This window comes from Condylura cristata, unplaced genomic scaffold, assembly GCF_000260355.1.
Source record: "Condylura cristata isolate star-nosed mole 26May11 unplaced genomic scaffold, ConCri1.0 scaffold00032, whole genome shotgun sequence".
NCBI lineage: Eukaryota > Metazoa > Chordata > Mammalia > Eulipotyphla > Talpidae > Condylura > Condylura cristata.
In genome coordinates, this window is record NW_004567133.1 from 304,687 (window position 1) to 327,501 (window position 22,815).

The 22,815-nt window shown below is 48.5% G+C and overlaps 1 protein-coding gene across 2 annotated transcripts; it reads right to left on the reverse strand.

The window, feature by feature from the left end:
* Positions 1–14,253: 14,253 nt before the first annotated feature.
* On the reverse strand, positions 14,254–22,633 carry NYAP1 (neuronal tyrosine-phosphorylated phosphoinositide-3-kinase adaptor 1). Of its 2 annotated transcripts, none has more exons than XM_004691893.2 (7): positions 22,519–22,633; positions 21,114–21,265; positions 19,315–19,670; positions 17,379–18,896; positions 16,284–16,499; positions 15,964–16,073; positions 14,254–15,356 (listed from the first exon to the last, which is right to left on the reverse strand). In XM_004691893.2, the coding sequence occupies exons 2-7, from the start codon at positions 21,179–21,181 to the stop codon at positions 15,087–15,089; spliced, it is 2,538 nt and encodes an 845-aa protein (XP_004691950.1). In that variant the 5' UTR covers positions 21,182–21,265; positions 22,519–22,633; the 3' UTR covers positions 14,254–15,086. The 2 variants fall into 2 exon arrangements, with proteins under 2 accessions (XP_004691950.1, XP_012587442.1); XM_012731988.1 differs by lacking the exon at positions 22,519–22,633 and adding an exon at positions 21,778–22,474.
* Between the last annotated feature and the right edge of the window lie 182 nt (positions 22,634–22,815).

Genomic DNA, 22,815 nt, shown 5'->3' on the forward strand with positions numbered 1-22,815 from the left:
AGCAGTGTATTTCAGTACATCTGCTTGTCCTGCTCCCCACTCTGTCTCTGGTGAATCCTTTCACCCCCCCCCCGCCCCCCCCATATACCTCTGGCCTATATTCCAGTTCTTGTATGCATAAAGAAAAATCATTTTTAAAAGTAGCCAACAGAGAAGCACAATTCATAATCCAAAAGGTGCTAGGGTATATTGTGAAACTCACTTTCCAGCTGTATCGTCCACCAACTTGCCTGCCATGTGTGAGCCATCTGGGAAATGGATTCTCCAATTGCAGTTAAGTCTGCAGGTGACTTCAGGTCTCCAACCTTCTAGCCTCCCAGCGGAGGTCTCAAACATTGTGAAATAGAGACAAGCCAATTCTGCCATGTCCTGTGCTCCTGACCCACAAACACTGTGAGATAATAAATGATGATTGTTCTTATAACTCACTGTGGTTTGAAGTCATTTGGTATACAGCAACAACTAGCTAATGCCATGGTGGCAGATCTACGCAGAGCACTAAGGAAATACAAAGAATGAGGAATAGTTCACTATGAGAGGTCTTCTTGAAGGCAGGGAAACTTGAACTGAGTCTTGACGATTCAGCATAAGAATTGTCTGAAAAAGTGAGAAGATTACTCCAAGACAAATAAAGGCAGGGAGACTCAAAACAGCTGGCATATGGGTATGAACTACATGTATAATTTAACCCCTTCAATAGTGTCCCAGATGAATTGATTTTATACCCATTCAGATACAGAATGGCTGTATCTGTTACAAATTTTCTAATGGCAAATGGATTTATGGAATGTCTGAACTTTTAAAACTTTTTTTTAAATTTATTTGTTCATACAGGCCAGAGGCTCAGGGGCGGTGAGAGGCTTCACCAGAGACAGAGTGGGTAGCAGAACAGGTAGATCTACGAAGTACACTGTTGAGAGGAGCAGCAGGTGGGTCAGGAGAGGTCTGCCACGCCATGTGGTCACCTCCGGGGCAGGTGGGGATCGAACTCATGCAGAAGTGACTTTAGATTCTCAGTGCTGTGCTTTAACCCGCTGTGCCACCAGGGAGGGCCACTTTTGCCTTTCATTAAAAGAATTTCAGAAGCTCAAGAATCTCAGACCATTCACTGTTGTACATACATATTTTTTAAATCATTGGAACCCAATCTCTAAAAGGAGATTTCCAAATCTGAATGAGCATCAGAATCACCACTAACTTTAAAACAATCAGACTTCTGGGACCCAACCCAGACCTACTAAATCTTATCTGGGTTGGGCTCAAGATTTAATTCAACCTTCTCAATTTACAGATGAGAAGAAAAGGCACGCAGGACAGAGCTGGTATTAGAACCTCAGCTATTTCATTTCTATCTGTGATCTTGTGTTCCTCTGCTGCCTATCAGTGCATCTTCCTTTCTCAAGGTCACAGCCAATCCCAGCCACATGATGTGGTGAAACAGAGGTTTGGCCTTGCGATGTAGATCCTGAACTTTGCATTCCACCACTCCACCATCCATGACAAAAACACAATTTAAGATTTATGTCTCTTACCTGTGCTTTTTGGTCCTAGGTTTCACTCCTATTCTTAATCATATAAGATGTTTAAAGTGAGTATAATTCATATACCATGGAATTCACCATTTTAAAATGGTTCAGTAGTTTCTAGTATATTTATAAGGTTACGTAATCATCACCGTCTAATTTGAGAAAAATTTTCACCCATTAGCAGTCATTCCCTGTTTCCCCCTTCTCTCTATTCCCTAGCAACCACTAATCTACTTTTCTACATTCTGTCTCTATAGAGTTGCCTTTCCTGTACTTTTTGTATAAATGGAATCATACAATATGTCTGGCTCCTTTTACTTGGCATAATGTTTTCAAGTTTCATCCATGTTGTAATGTGTTTTAGTATTTTATTCCTTTTGTGGCAGAATGATATTCCATTGGATAGTTACGCTACATTTTGTTTATCCATTTTTCTATGAATATTTGACTTGTTTCTACTTTTTGGCTATGAATAATGCTGTTAAGGACATTCATGTGTATACTTTTGTGTGGAGAAATGTTTTAAAATTCTCTTGAGTATGTGCCAGGGAATGGAATTACTGGGTGTTATGGCAGTTCTATGTTTTGCTCTTTGAGGAACTGACAATCTGTGTCTCACAATCATATACATATGAATAATAATCATATATATGAATGATAGTCACATATGTGAATAATAATCAGAGAGAGAGAGAGAGAAAGCCCTTGCCCACAAAAGGAAAACATCAGAAATCACCTCACTTGGAAGTCATGCAATCTAGAGAGTTAAATTAATTGTTCACATTTACCTCTTACCACCAAAAGAACAGTAAAACAGTTCCTTTTAAGATATAAACCCTGATGGGCAAAGAATACAGGAAAGAGAAAAGAGTTAACAAATTATTTTGAAGTTAAAAAGCAGATGGACAATGGTAACTGATTTACATCAGAACAAAGAAAGTTAAGACCTCAACCAGAAATGCGGGAGCCCAGCACAAACCTGACTGGCATCATGGAATGCCAGCAATGTTCCGATGTTAGAGATACCATATATCCCTAAAAGTGGGAGTGCAAATGGGAATGAAAAAAGAGATCAGATAAAAACTTATAAAGATTTATATATTTATGTTCATAGCAGCATTATTTGTAGTAGCCAAAAGGTGGACAACCCAAGTGTCAATCAATGGGTAAGCAAAACATCCATACAACAGAATATTATTCAGCCTTAAAAAGGAAGAAAGTTCTGACACCTGCTATAACTTGGATAAAACTTAAGGATATTATGCTAAATGAAATAAGCTGATCAAAAGGAACAAATACTGTATGAGTCTACTCAAATGAGGAACCTAGAACCAAAGTTATAAAGACAGAAAATAGAGTGATTCCCTGACTCTGGGGAGAAGGGAATGGGGTGTTGTTTGATGGTTATAGTTTCAGCTTTGCAGATGAAGAAGAGTTCTTGAAATTGGTTGCAAAACGATATAAATGTGCTTGATACCACTGAACTGGATGCTTTTTTTTATGCATACAAGAACTGTAGTATAGGCCAGAGATGTGGGGTGTGGGGGGAGGTATGATAGGATTCACCAGAGACAGAGCAGGGAACAGGACAGGCAGATCTACTGAAACACACTGCTGAGGGCAGGATGCTGATGGATAAGCAGAACTTTCAGGCAGCCCTGTCCTATGTTTACTTTTGAATGTTGAAAACCAGGACTATGACTTCCTTTTCCCTTATTCCCTCTGCCATGATAATTAGTAGAGTCCCTATAGAGTAACTGGCTCAAGAAAAAGATCCCAGGTACAGATACTTATATAAAGATAAAGAGCTTGCGATCTCATTGGCCTTACTTTGCATGAAAGGCAGACACCAAAGCAACAAAGAGAAAAAAAAACAACCTTGGAAGAAGCAAGAATCTAACTAAATACTGTTAGTTGTTGAACAGATAAGATTAGCTATTTTATCCTTGAGAACAAAAAACCATAAAAAAAGGAATATTCAAACAACAGACAAGGATCTTGAAAAAGACAAATATGGGGTCCTCCCTGGTGGTGCAACAGGTTAAAGCACAGCACTGCAAGTGAGCTGCAGCTGCTTCAGTACAAGTTCCTTCCCCAGCCCTAGAAGTGACCCACATAGTGTGGCAGACCTCTCCTGACCTGCCTGCTGCTCCCCTCAGCATTATACTTTGTCAGTCTGCCTGCTCTGTTCCCCCACTCTGTCTCCAGTGAATCTTCTTAACGCCCCTGCACCTCTGGCCTGCACCCCTGTTCTGTATACGTAAATAAATAAATCTTTAAAAAAATGACAAATACGGTATTAAAAATGAAAAATTTAGTAGAAGAGTTGCAAAATAAAGATGAAGAAACACATCCTGCATAGACAAATGACAGATACAAAAAAAAAAAAAAGAAAAGAATTTAAAAAGAGGGCATATAAAGAAAACTCAAAGCAAAGATTCTATAAGGTTATAGAGTGAAATAACTATAGTGTAGACCTCAGTCTTCTCAACAATGCTATTTGAAACTAGAATTCAGTAAGGCAATGCCTTCAAGATTCTGAGAAAATATACATATGTCAAATCATCATATTGTACAACTAAGACTAATGTAGTGTTAGGTGTCAGTTTTCTTTAAAAAGCAAAATTTCCACAGAGGCTATCAGTATGTGTATATATTTTCAAAAAATTACTAAAATTTTGATTATAATTTTTTTTTTAATTTCTAAAGAAAGAGAACTGAAACCTCTAATTCTGTAGCTAACCAAACTATGGGGAAGCAATTCCAGAAAGAGGACCTGGGAGCAGGGAGAGGCAACCATATCTGGATGTCCCACAGCAAGCTGCCTGGAGCCTTCAGGTGGATGAGGGGCTGTGGGGACAGACAGCTCCAAGAAGAGTTAGGCTAATGTTGGGGGAGGGGGCGGGAAATGAATTTAAGTACCTGGAAAACTAAACAAAAACGAGACAATTAGCTAGAGCGCAAGACAACTTCAAGAAAGAAAACGAAATCATAGCGTATCATAAGGCTCCACTGTAAATAATATTCACAGCAGCAGCAGCAGCAAAACAGCAAATTCTGCTCTGGGCAAAAATTAAAATATAAATTTTTTTTTATGAAGGAAGGGGAAGGGAAGAGTTGTTTGTGGGGATGGAGACATAAGCATTAAATCTTCATTTCCTGTGATTGGAATCACATCTGGTCCTTGCTTTCAAGATGACCAGGAAAAGAAGGAATAATGGTTTGCCAAAGAGGGTGCACCATGTGCATTTTATGGGTTGCACCAACCGTGCCCCATGTGTGTCCAAGGTCAAGGCTATTAAGAAGTGGGTCCCCGGCCCTCCCTGGTGGCGCAGCGGGTTAAAGCACAGCACTAAGAAGCTAAAGCCGCTTCCGCATGAGTTCGATCCCCGCCCTCCCGGGAGGTGACCACATGGCGCGGCAGACCTCTCCTGACCCGCCCGCTGCTCCCCTCAGCAGTGTACTTCGTCAGTTGGCCTGTTCTGCTCCCCATTCTGTCTCTGGTGAAGCCTCTCAACACCCCACATCTCTGACCTGTACCCCAGTTCTGTATGAATAAATAAATAAACCAAATAAAAAAAAAGTGGGTCCCAGGCGAGAAAATAATAGTAATAATGAACAGCAATATACCAGAGATAGTGTATGGGGTGGCGTGGGGAGTAGGGGATCAAGAACAGTGGGGGGAGGGAAATGCACCGAACTATGGTGATGGCACACGGGTGATTTGTGATGGGAAGCCCCCGGGGATTACAACTGAGATGGAAGAATGCACAAAATGATGTAAAAATGAACTATTACAGTATTAAAAAGGCGCAGCGGGTTGGAACACAGCGCTGAGGGGCTTAAGCCGCTTCCGCATGAGTTCGGTTCCTGCCTGCCCCGGAGGTGACCACATGGCGTGGCAGACCTCTCCTGGCCCGCCCGCTGCTCCCCTCGGCGGTGTGCTTCGTCGATCTGCCTGTTCCTGCAAACACGGTGGAGGCTGCAGCACCAGCGACACTGCACAGGCAAGCTCCGCCGCACCGCCTGCCTCCCTAGCTGCAGCGACCGAGAGTCCTGTCAGTCATGGCAGGCAGTCAGGGCTGGTTCCCAGGAAGGACTCAACACCCCCACTCCGACTGCCCACGTCTTCTCCAGAATCCAGGGAAAGGAGCTCAGTCCGTAAGAAAAACCGTTCTCTAGGGGAAAATATAATGGAAATTATACTTGATAAAACCTAAAAACAAAATCAAGAAATAGGTGTTCAAGCATGCTATTTAGCAACAGGGAGGTGCATACCAAAATAAATGGCTGAAAGACTTGAATGTGGGCGCTGAGAATTGGGTAAGAGTGTAATGAGGTGGTTTTGCTTTTCTTCAGGATTAATATTTGACCTTTTAAATGACATGCATGTGATAAAAATAAAAACAAATAAAAGGCCAGTGGTGGAAGCAATAAAATGGAAGAGAGATTTAGGTGGAGTGGTAGAACATTGTGTTTCTGTGCATTTTAAATTAGGGGCAGGGCCTAGCAAATTACTTAATAATAAAAGATATACTTAGGATTTATATGGGACCAATTATAGAGCAAGATGGGGATAGACGATGAGAGAGTGTGGGAGAGAGGAAGATAGGAAGGAAGGGAAAGGACAGAGAAAAACCAATGCTTAGATACAGAAAGACATACCCAAATCATATATATCAGAGAGAAATTTAATAGGAAGAAACCGGGACCTCCCTGCTGGCACAAGGGGTAAAGTGCAGCAATATGAAGCTATCCACAGCCTCTACAGCAGCTGGAGAGCACAAGTTCAATCCCCGGCCAGGGAGCTGACCCACATGGTGCAGCAGACCTCTCCTGTCCCACATGCCTGTTGCGCCCCTCAGCAGTGTATTTCAATAGGTCTGCCTGTTCTGCTCCCCACTCTGTCTCCTGTGAATCCTCTCAGCCCTTCTCCCTACATCCTTCCCCTGCCCTTTAGGCCTGTACCCCAGTATGCATAAATAAATAAATCTTTTTTAAAAAATAGGGAGAAACCCACAGCCATACTACTGGGGTCTACACACTGTGTGTATACACATGACCAAGCAAGGACAGGGAGTCGAGAGGTCATAGATGGCCTCCTGAGCTCTGGTAAATAGCACAGAATGAGCTTATTACCATGGAAACGTGCCCCCCCCAACCCACATGGAATTCACTGCCCTCTACTCTGTAGATTCAGCTAAATTTCCCCTCTTCCTGGGAAACTTTTAGGCCAGAATAATCTGAATTAATTGCTCTCTCCTCAAATTCTGGAAAAATATGTGTCTTAACTGTTTATTTGGAAAAAAATTTATAGACAGATCTGTGACATTCTTACATAGCCACATTAGGCTATTCTGTTTCTCTCTTGAATTACTCTTCAACTTTTCAATGTACACATAGGTTCTTCAACTAGGTTCTAAGTGTACTGGGGATGGAGGAACCAAGGCTTACTTATTAAGAAGCTTCCATGGGCCTAGGTTCCAGGAAATCTCTGGGTTGAATTCCTTCTCTGCCATTCACTGGTTGTGTGACTTTGGGCAAGTTACTTAGTATTGCTGTTACTCTAGCTACCAATTAGCATATCACCTGGTAGTAGGGTCTCTTGAGTTGCAATACCATCAAGTCAGAGACCCAGGTCCTCTGGGCCCACTAGGGTGCTGAGCATCCCTTGGTCACCTTCAGGCTCACCCCACTCACCCTTGTGGGAGGGCCAGATGCCGCCGGCCTCCTGGGCAGGTCATCTCCCCTGCCAGGTCCTGTCCAGCTATCCCTGTTCCGTGTTGCTGTCTGTCTACCTCGTCTCTCCTCCCTCACAGTGGCCCATATTTCTGCTGTTCTTTTGTACCCTCCCCCACATTACACATTATAAGCCCAAATGACACCCCTCTCCCCCAAGCTCTAAAGAGCTTGGCCTGTTGGTAGAGAATAGAGAAGGGCAAAGCACCTTCTCCCAGAGCATCCTCCTTCAGAATGGCAGAAGAAGGGAAATCCTCCAACCACCCTGGGAAGGCGGGGTGGGGGCACGTTCTTTAGGAGCAGTGTGGAAGGTGGCAGGGTTGGGTGGGCAGTCTCTCACCTCTCTTCTTGGGAAGAAGGTGCTAATCCCCACTTCCACATCACGAGGGTATTCAGAAGTGAGCTGCGCTGCTCAGGTCCGTTTTGTGGTCAGAGGCCCTTCCCACCTCATGGATGAGTATGCCTCTAAGCAGATCCTGAGCCCTGTCTCCATTTGCTTAATGTAGGATCTGCCAGGTAGGAACGGGAACAACAAGAGATGAGGGGAAATTTCCCCCATGGACTTTGTCATTTGCCCAGCCTCAGCTTCAAAGTGGGAAGGAATTTTTTAGATTTTCATATCTCTAGGTAGATCAACCATGACAATTTTATTATTCAAATGCAAGGAAACATTTTATGCTCCTTAATGAGCAAAGTGACTGCAGATCTGAAGGGCAGGAAAATAAATAATACATATATTAAAATTTTCTCTCTAGTCCTTAATTTTTCCAGAAGGTTCTTCCTCATTACTTGGAAATTTCTGGCATGTGTATGTATATCACACTGGCCCACCCATCCTGGGCCTTAAGGCAAGAATGGCCAGCACAATGAGCTCAAGGTCACCACTTGGTGAGTGGAAAAATTTTTAAGGGTGGTGATACCATCTCTGGTACTTCTAGCCTGAGGTTTCTGATTTCGAGTCATTTTTGGTGGCAAAATATTACTCTGGTTTGGTTGCAGAGGCCACAGGGGCCTGGTTGAGAGCCCAGCCAACAGACTCCTCACTCTATCCTGGGGTCAGTTTGGAAGTAGCCCTCAGACTGGGCTAGCACTCTGAAGGGCACACATGAGGAGCCTCTGGGTATGAACAGCAAGAACCCAAAGGCCTAAATTCTTAGGCCCTGCAGCCTGTAGAGCCTCTTGCAGGAGATACCGAGCACATGCAGCGAGGACGACAGTCTATGAGATGATGGGTCCAGGCTATTCCACAAGTCACATTTATGGGAACAAAAGAAGCAAAGATAGTCAGATTTGAAGAGACAGTGCGTGGCTAGATAGAATCTTAGTCTGAAGTTCTTATGTTGATGTCTTAACTGCCAATGTGATGTTTGCAAAGGGGAACTTTGGGAATTGATTAGACTTAGATGAAGTCATGAAAGTGGGTTCCCTGTGGTGGGATTAATGTCATTTTAAGAAGAAGAAAGAAAGATCAGAGCTTTCTTTTCTCTGCTATTTGAGGATAAAGCCTGGTAGTCATCTGCAAAACAGGAAGAGGGTTCTCACCAGGAACCCAAATCAGTCAACATCTTGATCTTGGACTTCCTAGCCTCTAGGAAGAACGGGAAAAGTAAATACCTATTATTTAAGTCATCAAGTTTATGGCATTTCGTTATGGCAGCCCAAGCTGCCTGAGACGCCAGGGCACATAGGGACCCAGTAAGGGAAATGCATGTACGGCCTGGGTGTTCCATAAGATGGGATAGGTGGAGACCATTAACCAAGAAAAGCAGCTTTCAAAACAGCATGTGCTATTTTGATCTTGTTTTGTTAAAAAACATAAATATGCATAGAGAAAGTCCTGTGATGGAATTCAAGTGAGGTTAGCTGGTGGTGGGACATGGTATTTTAGTTTATTCTTGCTTTTCAGTATTTATTAACTTTCTCAGTGGATCTATGCTGCTTTGTAGAAAGAAAAGATAATTTTTTAATTGGAAAGAAAGTTTGTGCTGGAGGGGCTTCCTAGGTCATTTGTTCCCAGTGCTGTTTTTTCAAAGAAGGAAATTTTTTGACTCATCACATGGACTTATAAAAAGCATTTTATTGTGGAAAATTTCAAAAAGACCCAAGAGCAGACAAAACATCCAGCGTCTACAATTATGAACTCACAGCCATTGTTGTTTCCTTCCTCCCCCACCCCCAGCACGTTTTCTACCTCCCTTTGCATTTTATTTTGAAGCAAATCCCAGACCTCATACACTTTATCCCATTAATATTTCATTCTGTCTCTTTAAGGAATCTTGAAAATACCTCTCCATGATACATTATCATGCCTAAAAAATTAATAATCATTCTCTGATGCCACCAAGTATCTAGTCAGTGGTCATATTCCCAGTTGTCTCATGAATTAAAAAAGTGAGGTTATTTTTTTAAAGTTTGATTGGATTAGGATCCAAATAAGGCCCATAGATGGCAATGGACAATATCTTTTTCAGTCTCTTTCACTCCATAGGTTCCCTCTCCAACTCTTCCCCCAGGTCCTATATTTGTTGTAGAATTCGGGTAGTTCACATTGCACTATTTCCCACAATCTTGATTTTGCTGACTGCAATCCTGTGGTGTTCAATGCCAGCCCCCTGGCCTCTGTATTTTCTATAAATGGTAGTAGCACCTAGAGGCATGGCCATAGTACTGGGTCAGATTCTGGAAAGGGTGCAGGAACTCTTCCTAGGTGGTGGTATGTTCTTTCATCAGGAAGTACACAATGCTCCATTGTCTCTTGTGATATGATATGTTATGTTGAAACTCAATAGCTGGATCCATTACTCCACAGATATATTCCAAATTTAAAATTCTGTCTTCACTTATTAGCCAGAATAGTTCTTTAAAAAGAAACTTTATTTCTATCAACAATTTGATCAAGGCAAAGCATACTGCATTCTTTCCCTTTATTTACCATCTTCTAAAAGTGATTTTTTTTTTTTTGATCATTGTGAACTGAGCTTCACTACATTTGTCTTTCAATCCATTGCAGCTTTTATCCTTCTTGATGCTCAAGTGATCTCATCCTGTGGCCATTTGTTCCTCTATTTTGTTGATGTGACCCCAGTAATCATTTCTATTACTCAGTGATGGGTAGAAATCTTTCTTAGAGTTGAAATATGATCTCAATAGGCAAAATAGGTCATGAAAAATAAGAGTATTATTTCTGAGGTTTTTTTTTCTTTTCTCTTCCTTTGGTTCAAATGTACTATCATGCAATTGCTGTCTCCCTGTTACTTTGAATGCTCCAGGGTCCTCCAACCTCTGGTTGTGCTACCTCTGAATTCTTTGCTTTGCAGGGAGTTTCAGAAATAGAAAGGAAGCGTCAGAGGCGTGCTAGTGATCCCTGAGGGAGCTACACTAAGTTTTACTGGCCCCAGGAAGGTAGAACTGGGCCCAGATTGACTTCCCTGAGGGCCCTTTTCCCTCCATCCTTTGTGTAAGCTTTGTAGGTCCAGGACAGTTCAAGTTCTCTGAGTTTAGACCTCTTCACTCTGATGTTGGCCAGCAGAAGAGCTGCGTGGCCCTGGCTCAGAGCAGCCTCCCACACCTGCCTCGGATGAAGCCCCCCTGCGGACTGCGTTTACCTTTCTCTCTATTGAGACTCTACCTTCTCATCTCTACCTTTACCTCTCTCTCTTTAACCTCAAAGGAGGCTTTGTGCTGTCTTACTCAGTCTCCTCCCTTAAGCCTCTAATTAGCCCCGTTTTGTAGTTATGAAAAGCACAGAACTTGGCTTTAAGTGCCAGTCCGGGATTTGAACCCGCACACACCAGCCCCACCAGTGCCTGACAATCGGTGCCTTCTAGTCCCTGAGCACAACCTTGTCCCTTGTCTACCTCCTCCTTGAACACTTAACTACTTATTTTTCTTTTTAAAAATAGGATTTTCTAATTTCAGAATGAAGACATGCACATAAATATTTAAGCAATATAAACAATTTTAAATTGTCTCCTCTCTTCTCAGGCCTCAAAATAATCAGCATCAAACTATTCAGTGTATTTCCTTCCAAATTACAAGTTTTTTCCCCTAAAAACAGGCTTTTTCTGTATGTACTTTTCTGCATGTTGTTTTATCATTTATTTATTGTGAACAGTTTCTTGTGTTTAGAAAATCTTACCTCTCTGCATTCACTTAACAGCTTCAGTTTTCCACTATTATCATAAATTCTTTAGTAAATGCCATCCCCATGAACTTTGGGGTTGTTTCCAACTTTTCCTTATGTCAAACAATACTGCAATTAACACCCTTGTGCATTTATTTTTACACACTTGTGTAACTATTTCCGTAGCACAAATTCCTGAAATGGAATTTTTGAGTCAAACTATGAACATTTAAATTTTACCAAATATTAAACTGACCTCCAGAAAGGCTGGATTTACATTTACATAGTAAGTGGCTTTTCTGTGTTTGTGAGGCTGCTGTTATGAAATTTATTTTTGTTTTTTTTTAGATTAAAAGTATTTTATCCTTGCATTGTTAAGGTTGAATATGCTTATAGGTCATTTTCTGTCCCTTTGTTCATATTTATTTGAGTTTTTTTCTTTTTTTTATCAACTCATGAATCTTGCATATTGTAGCAGTCACTTCATTGTGTTAGAAATATTTTCTTGGTTTAATATTTGTAGTTTGACTTTGACATAGACTTTAATTTTGAAGACTTCAAAATTAAAACTTCAGTCTTTTGGTTTGTTTCTGGTTTTCATGTTATTTTAAAATGACCTGCTCCATCCCAAGGGTATAAGAATGTTCACCCACTTTCCCTTTTCATTTTTACATTTGAATCTTTCACTATGATGAATGAAATAGAAATCTGGCCTCCCATATTCTCCTTTGATTGGCTAATTGCTCAAGAAACAATTATTGAATAATTTTCCCCTTGGTAGTACCATACCAACTGTCTCACATATATGGTAAGTTCTCATGTGCCTTTGGGGCTATTTCTTGACTCTGTTCTGATGGATTGTGCTAGTCTTGCGCCAGTCCCAATGCCTGTGCTTTTATTTCCACTTAACATTTGATAGAGCAAATTCTAGCCATTACTCATTTGTTTCTGAATGCTCTGTTTTTTCTCATTTTCATTTTGGATGACCTGTTGAATTATTTTGTAAAAGTTCCCAAATCCTTTCTGGAAAGTGGAGACTGCATTATATTTATGGATTTAGGGGATACTGACATCTTTTTTATTATGATGTTATCTTTTTAAAGAACTGGGGTACAGACCAGAGGTGTTGGGGTGGGGTGAGAGGATTCACCAGAGACCGAATGGGGAACAGAACAGGAATACTGAAATACACTGAAATGCACTGCTGAGTGGAACAGCGGGAGAGACAGGAGTGGTCTGCTGTACCATTTGGGTCACCTTCCTGCCTGGGGATCGAACTCATGCTGCAGTGGCTGTGATAGCTTCATAGTGCTGCGCTCCAACCCCTTGGGCCACCAGGGAGGGCCCTATATTATGATCTTATCTAAGAATAAGTTTTCACTGTTTAAGTAACTTCAAGGGAGCTTAGTTTTATTGGTTGCTCAAATATAGGTCCTATAATTTCTTGCTATTTAGTGTTTTTTATTGTTACTATTAATGAATAAAATATCTCCATCTATTTAATTTTCTAGTTAATTATTAAAAAATCATTGGAAATGAATCCTAACATTGTCAAGGACATGTATGGACCTTGAGGGCATGATGTTAAGTGAATTAGTCAGATGAAGAAAGACAAATACTGTATGATTTCACTTATATGTGGGATTTAAATCAAAGGAGAACCAAATTCATAGATACAGAGACTAGACTGGTGGTTGCTAGAGGGCAGGGGGTGGGGAGTAGGTGTGAAGTAGGTGAAGGGAGTCTAAAGGCACAAACTTTCAGTTATAAAATGATTAAGTTCTGGGGATGAAATGCACAACATGGCTAACACTACTGTATTGTATGCCTCAAAGTTGCTAAGAGAGTAGATCTTAAAAGTTCTCATTACAAGAAAGAAAATGTGTAACTGTGTGGTGATGGATGTTAAATTAACTAGACTTACAGTGGCCATCATTTCACAGTATAAATACCAAGTTGTACATATAAAATTAATACAATGTTAGATGTCCACTGAATCTCAATAAAACATAACATTTTTAAAAGCTAGTGCTTGTTCTTAACCCTTATCTCTATCCATGCTCTTTCTTTTAGAGTGTGGCCTTGCTTATATTTCTATGTTGATGACTCCAAATATCCACAGTCTTGCCATCTCAAATGATCATTATTTGAACTCTAACTTGGTATTTCCTAAATTTCAAAAAATGCATACCACTGTCATAATTTTTCCACATTCCAGATACCACTTGTACCTCGCAGCAGGGTTCCTTGCTGAGACAGGAGGCAGTCTCTTGCTCTGAGGCCCTGCTTTCTGAGCCAGCTGCACTACAGCTGACTCCATATTGCCCTCTGCATTATTTAAACAAACTCTGTGCTCCTCTACCCCATCTTCTGCTGCTCCAGACAATTCTATTGTGATCTGTCTAACCCCCACCCCCCTTCCAAATCTTACCTGTCCTTTAGGATCACTTGCAGAATAGAACATTACTTCTCGAACATTCCAGCCCTTCTCTTACTCCTGGAGCACTGTCTAGTGTCTGTTTCACTTCCCTGAGTAACTATATGCTGCTTGATGGCAGGCTTCAAGTCTGAATATTTCTTCTGCTTGGGCCCATCGCCAGCAGTGCGCATTATTCACTTGCTTTGAGTCAGGGTGTGGTGGCATTCCCACAGACTTACCTCCAGTAACTGCCTTTGCCTGTTACTAGCCACAGCCACTTAGCCCTCCCTGTACAAACTGTACCTCCCACCAACCAAGGGCCAGAGGGGAAAGGAATGGTATGAGATAGGCGGAGTCCACTGTGAAACAGAAGAAACCAGTTCTAGGATTGTTAGTCTTTTAATATATTATTCTGAAAAGAAAGGAATTAAAAAAAAGTTCCTGACATCTTTTGATTTTTTTAAATTTAAATAAATACCCTGACCACCCCCCACCCACTAAAATGTCCCTCCTTCCCCATCAGCCCACCCATCCCTGGTGCTAGACCCTCACCCAGAGCTAAATAAGGCCTGTCTCAGAGCAGGCCACTGCTCACTACCAAATTCAGGAGACTGGTAAGTACTGTAAATGGCCTAAGGCCCTCCATCCACCTGAGCCCCTCCCCTCCCCTGCTCCACTCCCCATTCCAGACCAATCCCTAGCTTTGAGGTGGGCATGGATGGTGGGGCCTTGGGTATTGGGGAGAGTGCAAACTAGTTTCCCTTTTAATTGCCCCCAGCCCCCCACTCCCCACTTAGAAGTAGACAGAAGGGCCCAGAATTGCCCTCCGGTGAAAATAAATAAAATAAATCCCCTCCCCATCCCCGCCTCTATAAAATCGCCAGTCTACAGCTCCCGCTCGTGCCACTCCGCGGTTAGACCCGCCCCTTCTCCCTAGCCCTCTCCTCCTCCCCCATGCTGACCACAGGCTTGCCTTCGCAGCCCTCCCGAGGACGAGGACGGACGGGTCAACCAGGTTCTGCGAGGAGAGCCTCACCTCCAATCACAAGCAAACCCTCCTCCCCCAGAGGTCTGGGGGTGCTGCTGATGCCCCAAGCCCGATGGGCCGGCAGACTCCTCATCTCTGGGGTTTGGGTGGAGGGCAGGTGTTCTCCCGAGCTCTCTCCTGCCTGGTCCTTTCAAGTGACCCTCTTTCAAAGCAAGTGTCCAGCCAGCACGGCCTGCCCACCCCTCCCGTCCCGTCCCGTCCCCCCAGGCGAAGCCCGGCCTCCCGCCCTCCTCAGATGGCAGTGTCCCAGAGGACGGTGTGCTGCCGGCGGCAGGGCGGGGTGCCGGACTTGCGGGGCTCCGGCCCTCGCCGCCAGCTGGGGAGGATGGGCATGCTCTCCTGCTTGCAGAGGCCCCGGTCGGGGCGGTGGCGGGCCTTGATCTCCTTGCACACGCAGCGCTTGCGCTCGATCACCTCCAGCAGCTTGCCATCGCGCTCGCGCTCGCGCTCTCGGGCCGGCTGGGGCGGCAGGGGCAGCGGTGGCGGCAGTGCAGGGTGGGTCTGTGCGCCCCTTCCTCCCTCCGCCAGCCCGACCGGACCGACGGGGGAGAAAGGAATAGGGAGGGGGTCAAGGACCTCAGAATGAAGGGGCCTTGGCAACCCACATTGTCAGCCTGGGTGGTGGGGAGGGGTATTGTCTTGCCTGAGTCTGGCCCTCTTTACCTGGCTAGGAGGATGGGGGTGGGGAAAGGAGTAGGAAGAGGGGGACAGTGCAGACATCTACCCTTGCATCCTTTGTCTGACTGTGCCAGACTGAACCTGGTGCCAGTCTACGCCTGTGTCACCCTGAAAAGGGACACTTAAAAAAATCCGTAGAAAAAAGAAAACCTGTAAAAATTCCCAGTAGGATGCATTTTTCCAATTGATCCCTCCCAGAAGGGATACCATTTTTCAAAAGCACAAGGGCTCATCATAGGCAGTTGGAGGCCCTGACTGAACTCCAGCAGGCCTTGCCTGGCTGCCCATCTTCAGCAGCAGCTTCTGTTCTTCCCTACATACTTGCTAATCTGGCAGGCTTGCTTTTATCCCATACCCAGTCTTCCCAACCTGCTCTTTCACAAACAAAAGAAAACCCAGCACCCCCATGGTCTTCTGTCTTCCTCCTTACCTGGCTCGGGGTGTCCCTAGGCTGGCTGCAGGGCCGGGGTGTATGGAGTGCGGCCTGCCGGACTCCAGAAGTGGAGGCTGAGCGCCCCAGGCGGTAGCCTCCAGTGAAGTCTGAGGTGGAAAGAGGAAGGGAAGAAGCTATCAGGTTCCCAGGTCCCAGGACAACCCCTTCCAGGCTACCCTCACCCCGTTTTTTTTCCCCCCACCCCATTTTATCCAAATAATGGGGATGGAAATGTGCGGTGAGGATGTCCAGCCTGGGGGCCTGCCACCACCCTGCCTGCCCCCTCTAGGGACAGGTATCCTTGGGCAGGGTGTCACCTCCATTGCGATGGCAGGCAGGGAAGGTCTGGCAGGGTACAGGCAGTGCCGTGCGGCTCCCTCCTCGGTCCCCTCCGTGGTGGATCCTGGCCAGCAGGCCCTCAGCTCCCTGGCTCCTCACTGGGATCCCTGATGCCATGGGGCCCCTGTCCTCACGCTCCACTTTGCCTGGACCCTCGGCACTGCCGTTCCAGGCCCGGGCACCATCGTCGACTTCTGTTGGGGTGACAAGTGCTCAGTGCCTGTAAATGGGTCTTGCTGTTCCTCCAGCTACATGCATGCTGCAGCACGGGTGGATGAGAAGTGGCTGCATTTTGCGGGTCATGGCAGGGAAAGGGAGGACCCCAACTACAGTCTCTCAACACATACACACAGGAGGGTCCCCAGCGTTCCATGCATTGGTCTAGCCCTGAGCTGAAACAGTTATCTGTTGCTTCCAAACGCTATCCCTGGTCAGAGGGCTCTCTCCTACCCCAGTTTTATCTTTAGAAGCCCTCTAACCCAGACGGGGCCAGAATGACACCCCCCCCCCACACACACAAAAGCAGAGACTAGGGATGCTATTCTCTAAGAGGGGGAGAATCCCAAATCCTGAGCTAGAAAGTTGGGGAGGGGGCGGGAGGGGGAAGGGCTGCATATGAACTAAGCTCATCTCTGAGAGTTGGCCTGGCAGAGCATTTCGTTGCCAGGCAACAGTAGAGGCCTCCCTCTCCTCTCCCTCCTGTCTGGATGGGTTGCCATGGTAACAGCTGGGAGGCAGCTGTGTTTAGCTCCTAGTGTGCGCACACTCACACTCACACACACAGCCCTGCAGCCCAGGGAAGGGGCAGGCAGGGAGTAGAGCAGGATGTGGCAGGAGGAAAGGTCTGCTCTCGGGGTCAGGTTCTACCCCCTCCCTATTCCAGTTCTTCCTGCCCTTCCAGCATACACATGGCAACCTAAGCCATTTGCTGCATGCGCCTGTATTTTAGACTCCCAGAAAATTTCCCAGTTCAGAACAATGGGCTGTGGCTTCCAAATAACCCCTCCAGCACCGCCCCCAAGTCACCATGGGCATCCCGTGTCCCTGCCTCCCACTCCCAACCCTTCACTCACTGTCCAGCTCCTTTGCCTTCCTCCCTCCGTACAGGACCTTCCTCTGCAGAGCCCAGCCTGCCCCAAATGCCGTGGCACCCATCTCCTCTTCTTCCTCTGGTGTCCCTGCACTGGTGATGACATGGGCGCAGGAGATGCTGGCAAAGGCACCCCCATCAGTCCCTTGCTCCTGAAGCTGGATCTTGACCATGGGGGATGGGGCCCCCATTCCACAGCCCTTGTTCAGCACCCCCCCAGCCTTGAGGCTCTCATAGGCAGGGGGTCTCTTGAGCCCAGCTGCTGCAGCTGGGTATGTCCAGAGGGGGGTAAGAGGACCTGTAGTTGGGTCCGGAAGGCTGTGGGGGGAGGCCAGGCAGCCTCGGTGGTGGAGGACTCCAGCTGCTGTGCCCACAACCCCGCTGTGGGGGCTGGATTTCCCAGGCGCAGGAGGCCTTGAGCTGGTGCACAGCATCCCGTGGAGAACTGAGATCTCCTTCTCCGTCTTTGGCTCCCCAGCACCCAGGGGTGGGCCAACTGGCAAGACGGAGTGAGTGGTCACCTTGACTGCTGAGTACACCATGGTGTAAGACACAGCCTTGTCCCTGGGGGGGCCGGGGAGCAAGGTGGCTGGGGCAGGAGGGGCTGCCGGCGCCCCTGCCGCCTTGGGGCAGATCATGCTGTGGGAGTTGGGGAGTTCCCGCTCCCCCCGGGGCTGGCCAGAGCCCTGGGGTGGCAACGGTGTTGAGTGGCTCCGGGCCCGGCCCGAGGGTCCCAGAAGCAGCAGGTTGGCAGCAGGAGGCGGAGGCGGTGGGGGAGGCGTCTCCCGCTCCCGGACAGGCACTTGGGGAGCTGGGGTGGAGGAGCTGGCTGGCTCCTTGGAGTGACAGAGGACTGGTAACCTTGAGACCCCATCGCCAGGGGTTCGGGAAGCAGACTTGGCTTGGGGGAAGGCCAGGAGCGGAGGACGGTGCTGAAGGAGGTTGGGGAAGGGTGGGGGAATGTCACAAGGAGTGGTCTTGGTGGGCGTCCCGTCCCTCCAGCTGGGGAGGGCTGAAGCCGGCCGGCGGTGGGCATGGGGCTGAAGGACATGAGGCTGGTGTATGGAGGCTGCTGCCGTCAGTGCTGGGACCCCGTTGGTCCGGCCTTCCCCAGTCTCCTCGGGCAGCGGGTATTTCATCTCCTCGTATATGGCCTCACTCTCTTCTGAGTCCGAGTCAGCGCCAGCTGGAGGGGTTGGGCCCCCACCCCCAAGAGGGGGCCCGGTTAGGCCCCCCCCACTTCGCCCTCCTGACCTGAAGACATCACCCACCATCTCGATGTACACAGGCTCTTCTTCCTGGGCACCCACCTCAGGGTCCCCAGCTACACAGGACCCCCTACTGAGACGCTGAAGGGGTAGGTTCCCCCCTCGAGGACAAGGGGCTGAGGGGCAAGACTCATCGAAGGAGACGGAGAGCTGAGTGTTAGGGCTTCGTCTGGGCTTCTGTGGAGGAACCTTTCGGCTGGATTCACGGCCCTCCGGGGTTGGTTTCTGTGAGCCTGGATTGAAAAGGGAAAAATTAACTGAGCTCTCAGTTGGGGAAAGAAACAGGGAGAACCCTTCTGATTTCTTGACCCAGCTGCAAAGACATCTCTGCCTCTGTATTTTCCCCACACCTAGTTCTAGCAGGTTCCTTTACCAATCAGCCTTCAGTCTCTCTACAGCAGTCCCCAGAATCTGTGGTTTCCCACCTTTATATGCCCTCAAGGCCACTTCTTTCTTAAGAATGGACTTTTCTGGGTAATCCCCTGTCCTTGAATGGTTCATCTCAGGTCCATCAGAGAGGAATTACCCCATTCCCTCTGAGAATGGAACCTTCCATTTCCTTGGTTCTTGCCTGAATGAACCCTCCAGGCAGCCCTCCCCTGGCCAGAAATGGATCCTCCCAGCTCCCTGAAGAGGGATAGGGTGTCTTACCTGCTTTCTTGCTGGGGGGTGTCTCTGCCCCTGACCCAGCCATGCTGAGCTTGGTGCTGGGGTGTCTCCGAGGTTTGGCTGGGGGTCTTCGGGTGCTGCTGTCCTCTGTGAGACCCCCACTGCCCACCCCAGGCCCACCCCCCACACTGTCCATGCTGCCCACTGAGTGGCAGGAGAGGGAGCGTGGGGCCATGGCACTGCGGCAGGGGTGGGGGGTGTGCTCCTGGGAGGCAGGCATCGTCATGAAGCCCATCCTGAGGGAGCGGCGCAGCGAGGCGATGTCCCTCACACGGACCCCAGGCCCTGGGCCAGCCCCGGGCCCTGCCGGGCCTGTGGGAGACACCTCCTTACTGGAGCTGGGGAGAGAAGGCCAAGATGGAGCAGAGGTTAGGACTCAAGTCTGGGTCTCCCCCTTGTCTACCCCCAAAAGAGTTTGCAACCAGGTGGCCTCCCAGTGAGGAGAAAGGAGGAGGAGGAGAACCTGAAGATCCAGGGCACAGAAGTCTAAGCTTCAGTCAGCGCCTCTAGACTTTAAAAACAGGTAAGACAATCAGGGATAGGAAGAGAGAAGGGCTGAGTGTGTGTGCAGGGGAGTATCCCTGCACCTGGAAGAGCACAGCCTGGGCATGCTGGGCTGTGCTAAGCACAGCACATGTGTAGACAGAGTCACACATAGGTAGTAACGTGAACCTGGGGAGCACAACCCCACCTGGCACACATGCCACCTGCCACCGAAGCTCCGCTCGCTGTCACGCTGGCCCACACCGGGCCTCTGGCCTCCCCTCATGTCCTGCGACTGCGGCCTTCGCTCCCACACCACACTGCACCTCCTCGCCCAGACACTGCCTGTACCGCCGCATCGCCCTTCCCTGGCTGATCCTTTTTCCTCTCTCCCTTCCCCTCTCCCTCTCTCTCTGCCTCAGAGCTGTCCTCTCTCTGTCACCCTCCCAGGCTCACCCCCATTCCCTTTCACTGTCCCTGAGCTTCTGTGTGAGTGAAGGGGGGGGCGGCTGGCAGGGAAGAGGGGAGAGCTGCTGTGGGGTGGGCTCTCATTAAGGCCCTGTCTACTAACCCTTCATTAGGGAGAGATCACTGCAGTGATAGCTCTGATTAATCTAATTAACAACAAGAATTAAACTCCACAGTAGCAAGGAGGGAGAAGAGAACAGGGAGGTGGCTCTGACTCAGGCTCCAAGAGGCTATGCAGTCAATGGGAGTGAAAAGAAGGCAGAGGCCAGATCCAGGTCTCTGGGAGGGCAGGGCGAGGGCAAGTAGGGAGGGGTCCCCAGCCACAGCGCTTCTGCAGCCCAGCAGGCATATGCCCCAGCACACACGCATAACCCTGCCACTCAGCCACTCACCAACCCCAACAGAAGAGACTTGAAGAGGGCCAAATGGATCCTCTCTGGTGCCCCTCAAATGACCCCACCCCTAGGCCATGAGAGCAGCAGAACCTCCCCTTCCAAGGTCAGGTGACAGGGGAAGCAGGAGCCACCCCCAAGTTGATGGAGAGACTCCAGGCCAGAGGTGAGTCTGGGAGGAGTGACTGGGGGCTCAGAGACCGAGAATTGCCAACAGGGTGCTCCTGAGCTAGAAGCCCCTGAAAGGGCCAGGGCAAGGGCTGGATTCGGGAGCAGGGCGGGGACAGGGTGTATGCTATTCCTGCAATTGTAATGAGATCAAAAAACCTCACTGATGACCAGGCTGCTGGACCCAGGAAGGGCACGAGGGATGTGGCCAAGCCAGGGGGGAGGCAGAGGTGGGACAGGTGATGGGGTAATCCAAGACCGCAGTCTTACCTCCTCTTGGCCTCCTCCTCCTTGTGCTGCCTCCACTCCAGCTTGGTTTTCCGGTAGAGGAGGTTCATGTCGTGGGGCAGGAGGTGGGGGCTGGGGGGCCCTACTCAGCGCCACCAGGCCCGGGGGGCGGCCCTCCCTGGGTCCCGGATCCACTTGGTAGGGAGGAATGGGAAGGGAAAAAAAGAAAGATGTGGGGTGGGTGGGAGCCAGGAATGAATGAATGAGAGAGGAGAGAGAGAGAGGAGCAGAGATGTGACTTGGGTCCTCAGAGAGAGGAAAACAGATGGAGGAACAGAAAACCCCACACCGCCTGCAGGACCCACAGACAGACAGCCATGGATATGTACACAGAGTCACACACCCTGACAAAGGTGTTCAGAGCCACAAATACACACTTGGGAGAGATCATATCAACACAGATTCTCATCCTGTAAATACATCCGGATCCAGCACACAGGCCCCACGAATCCAGTACTCACACAAACACACATCAGACACAAACCACCCAACCACAGACCCACAGCTACAGAGGACCAGACAGATAGGCATAGGTAAACACAACCTAGGAAGAGGCAGGCACACAGACATAAACACCCCCCGACACACCCACAGCACACACAGACCTCCAGACACACACAAATCAGCTACACAGAACTGGACATACCTACAGACAAGGAGTTATGTCGGGGCCTACTTGCGTAGTACATTGCACCCCACTGGGGAAGGGGGAGACAGTCAGACTCCCACCCTCTCTTGGGCCCTGAGACTGGGATGGGGGTTGGGGGTTTGTCATGAGGGCAGGGTGGAGATGCTGGATGAAGGGTGGGAGCCTTCTACCTTGGGGATCCAAAATACCACCCATCCATCTATCCCTGCGCCCTGCCGTCCCCCACTTCCAGTTAGCCTGGGTTGGGCCTGTGTCCACCCCTATTCCTGCTCCCTGGACGCTCAGCGATGGAGGGAGACATCCACTTGCCTCACTTATTGCCCAAATCACCTTCCTCCCCCAGGAACTGGGAGGCTCCCGGCTTCCCTTTTCCAGTCTCCGCCCCTCAGTCCCACCCGGGGGTCTCCAGTCTAGCCCCATAGCTACCTCAGGAGCTCGGCCTCTGTACCTGCCCTGGTTTCCCTTTCCCCAGATATACTCTCCTTTGCGCCTTCATCCTCACCTCTCCTCCTAGGCGCCCCTCCTCACTGCCGTCCTCTCCCTTCCCTGTTTCTTCCAAAACTGGCCTGCTTCATCCCCTCTCCATCCAAGGGCCCCAGGTTCCCGGCCGCCCCTCCCCTTCCCCTTGTCCAGCTACCCTGGGTTTCTTCGTCTCTCGCCCTGCCAATCCTCCCTGCTCCTTGTACCCCCCACCCCACCTCCCCGCGCCAAGCCTCCCCAATTTCTACATCACCGTACCTGGCCTGCCGGGCGCCGGCCCCCCCATGCCGGGCTCCGCCCGGAGCAGGAGGAGGGAGGAGGAGAGACAGAGAGAGACCGGGGGGAGCGGAGCTGGGCCCTGCCGCAGAGACAGCCCCGCCTCCGGGTCCGCCCCCAGACCCGCCCCCGGCCCCAAACCCACCCTTCCACACCCTCCAAGGACGGAGCGGGAGGTGCCGCTCCGCGCCGCTAGGCTAGGGTGGGGCGTCCGGGGCCGCGGAGCCCGCGGGAGACTCGGGGAAAGGTCGTGGATCTGGGGGATCCGGCGCCAGCCCG

Coding starts and splice junctions, on each gene's coding strand:
- NYAP1 (XM_004691893.2), bottom strand. CDS start 21,181: ATGAACCTCCTCTACCGGAAAACCAAGCTGGAGTGGAGGCAGCACAAG. Junction 19,671..21,113: donor GAGGAGGAGGCCAAGAGGAG/GTAAGACTGCGG, acceptor TTCTCTCCCCAG/CTCCAGTAAGGAGGTGTCTC. Junction 15,357..15,963: donor CTAGGGACACCCCGAGCCAG/GTAAGGAGGAAG, acceptor AGGGGCGCACAG/ACCCACCCTGCACTGCCGCC.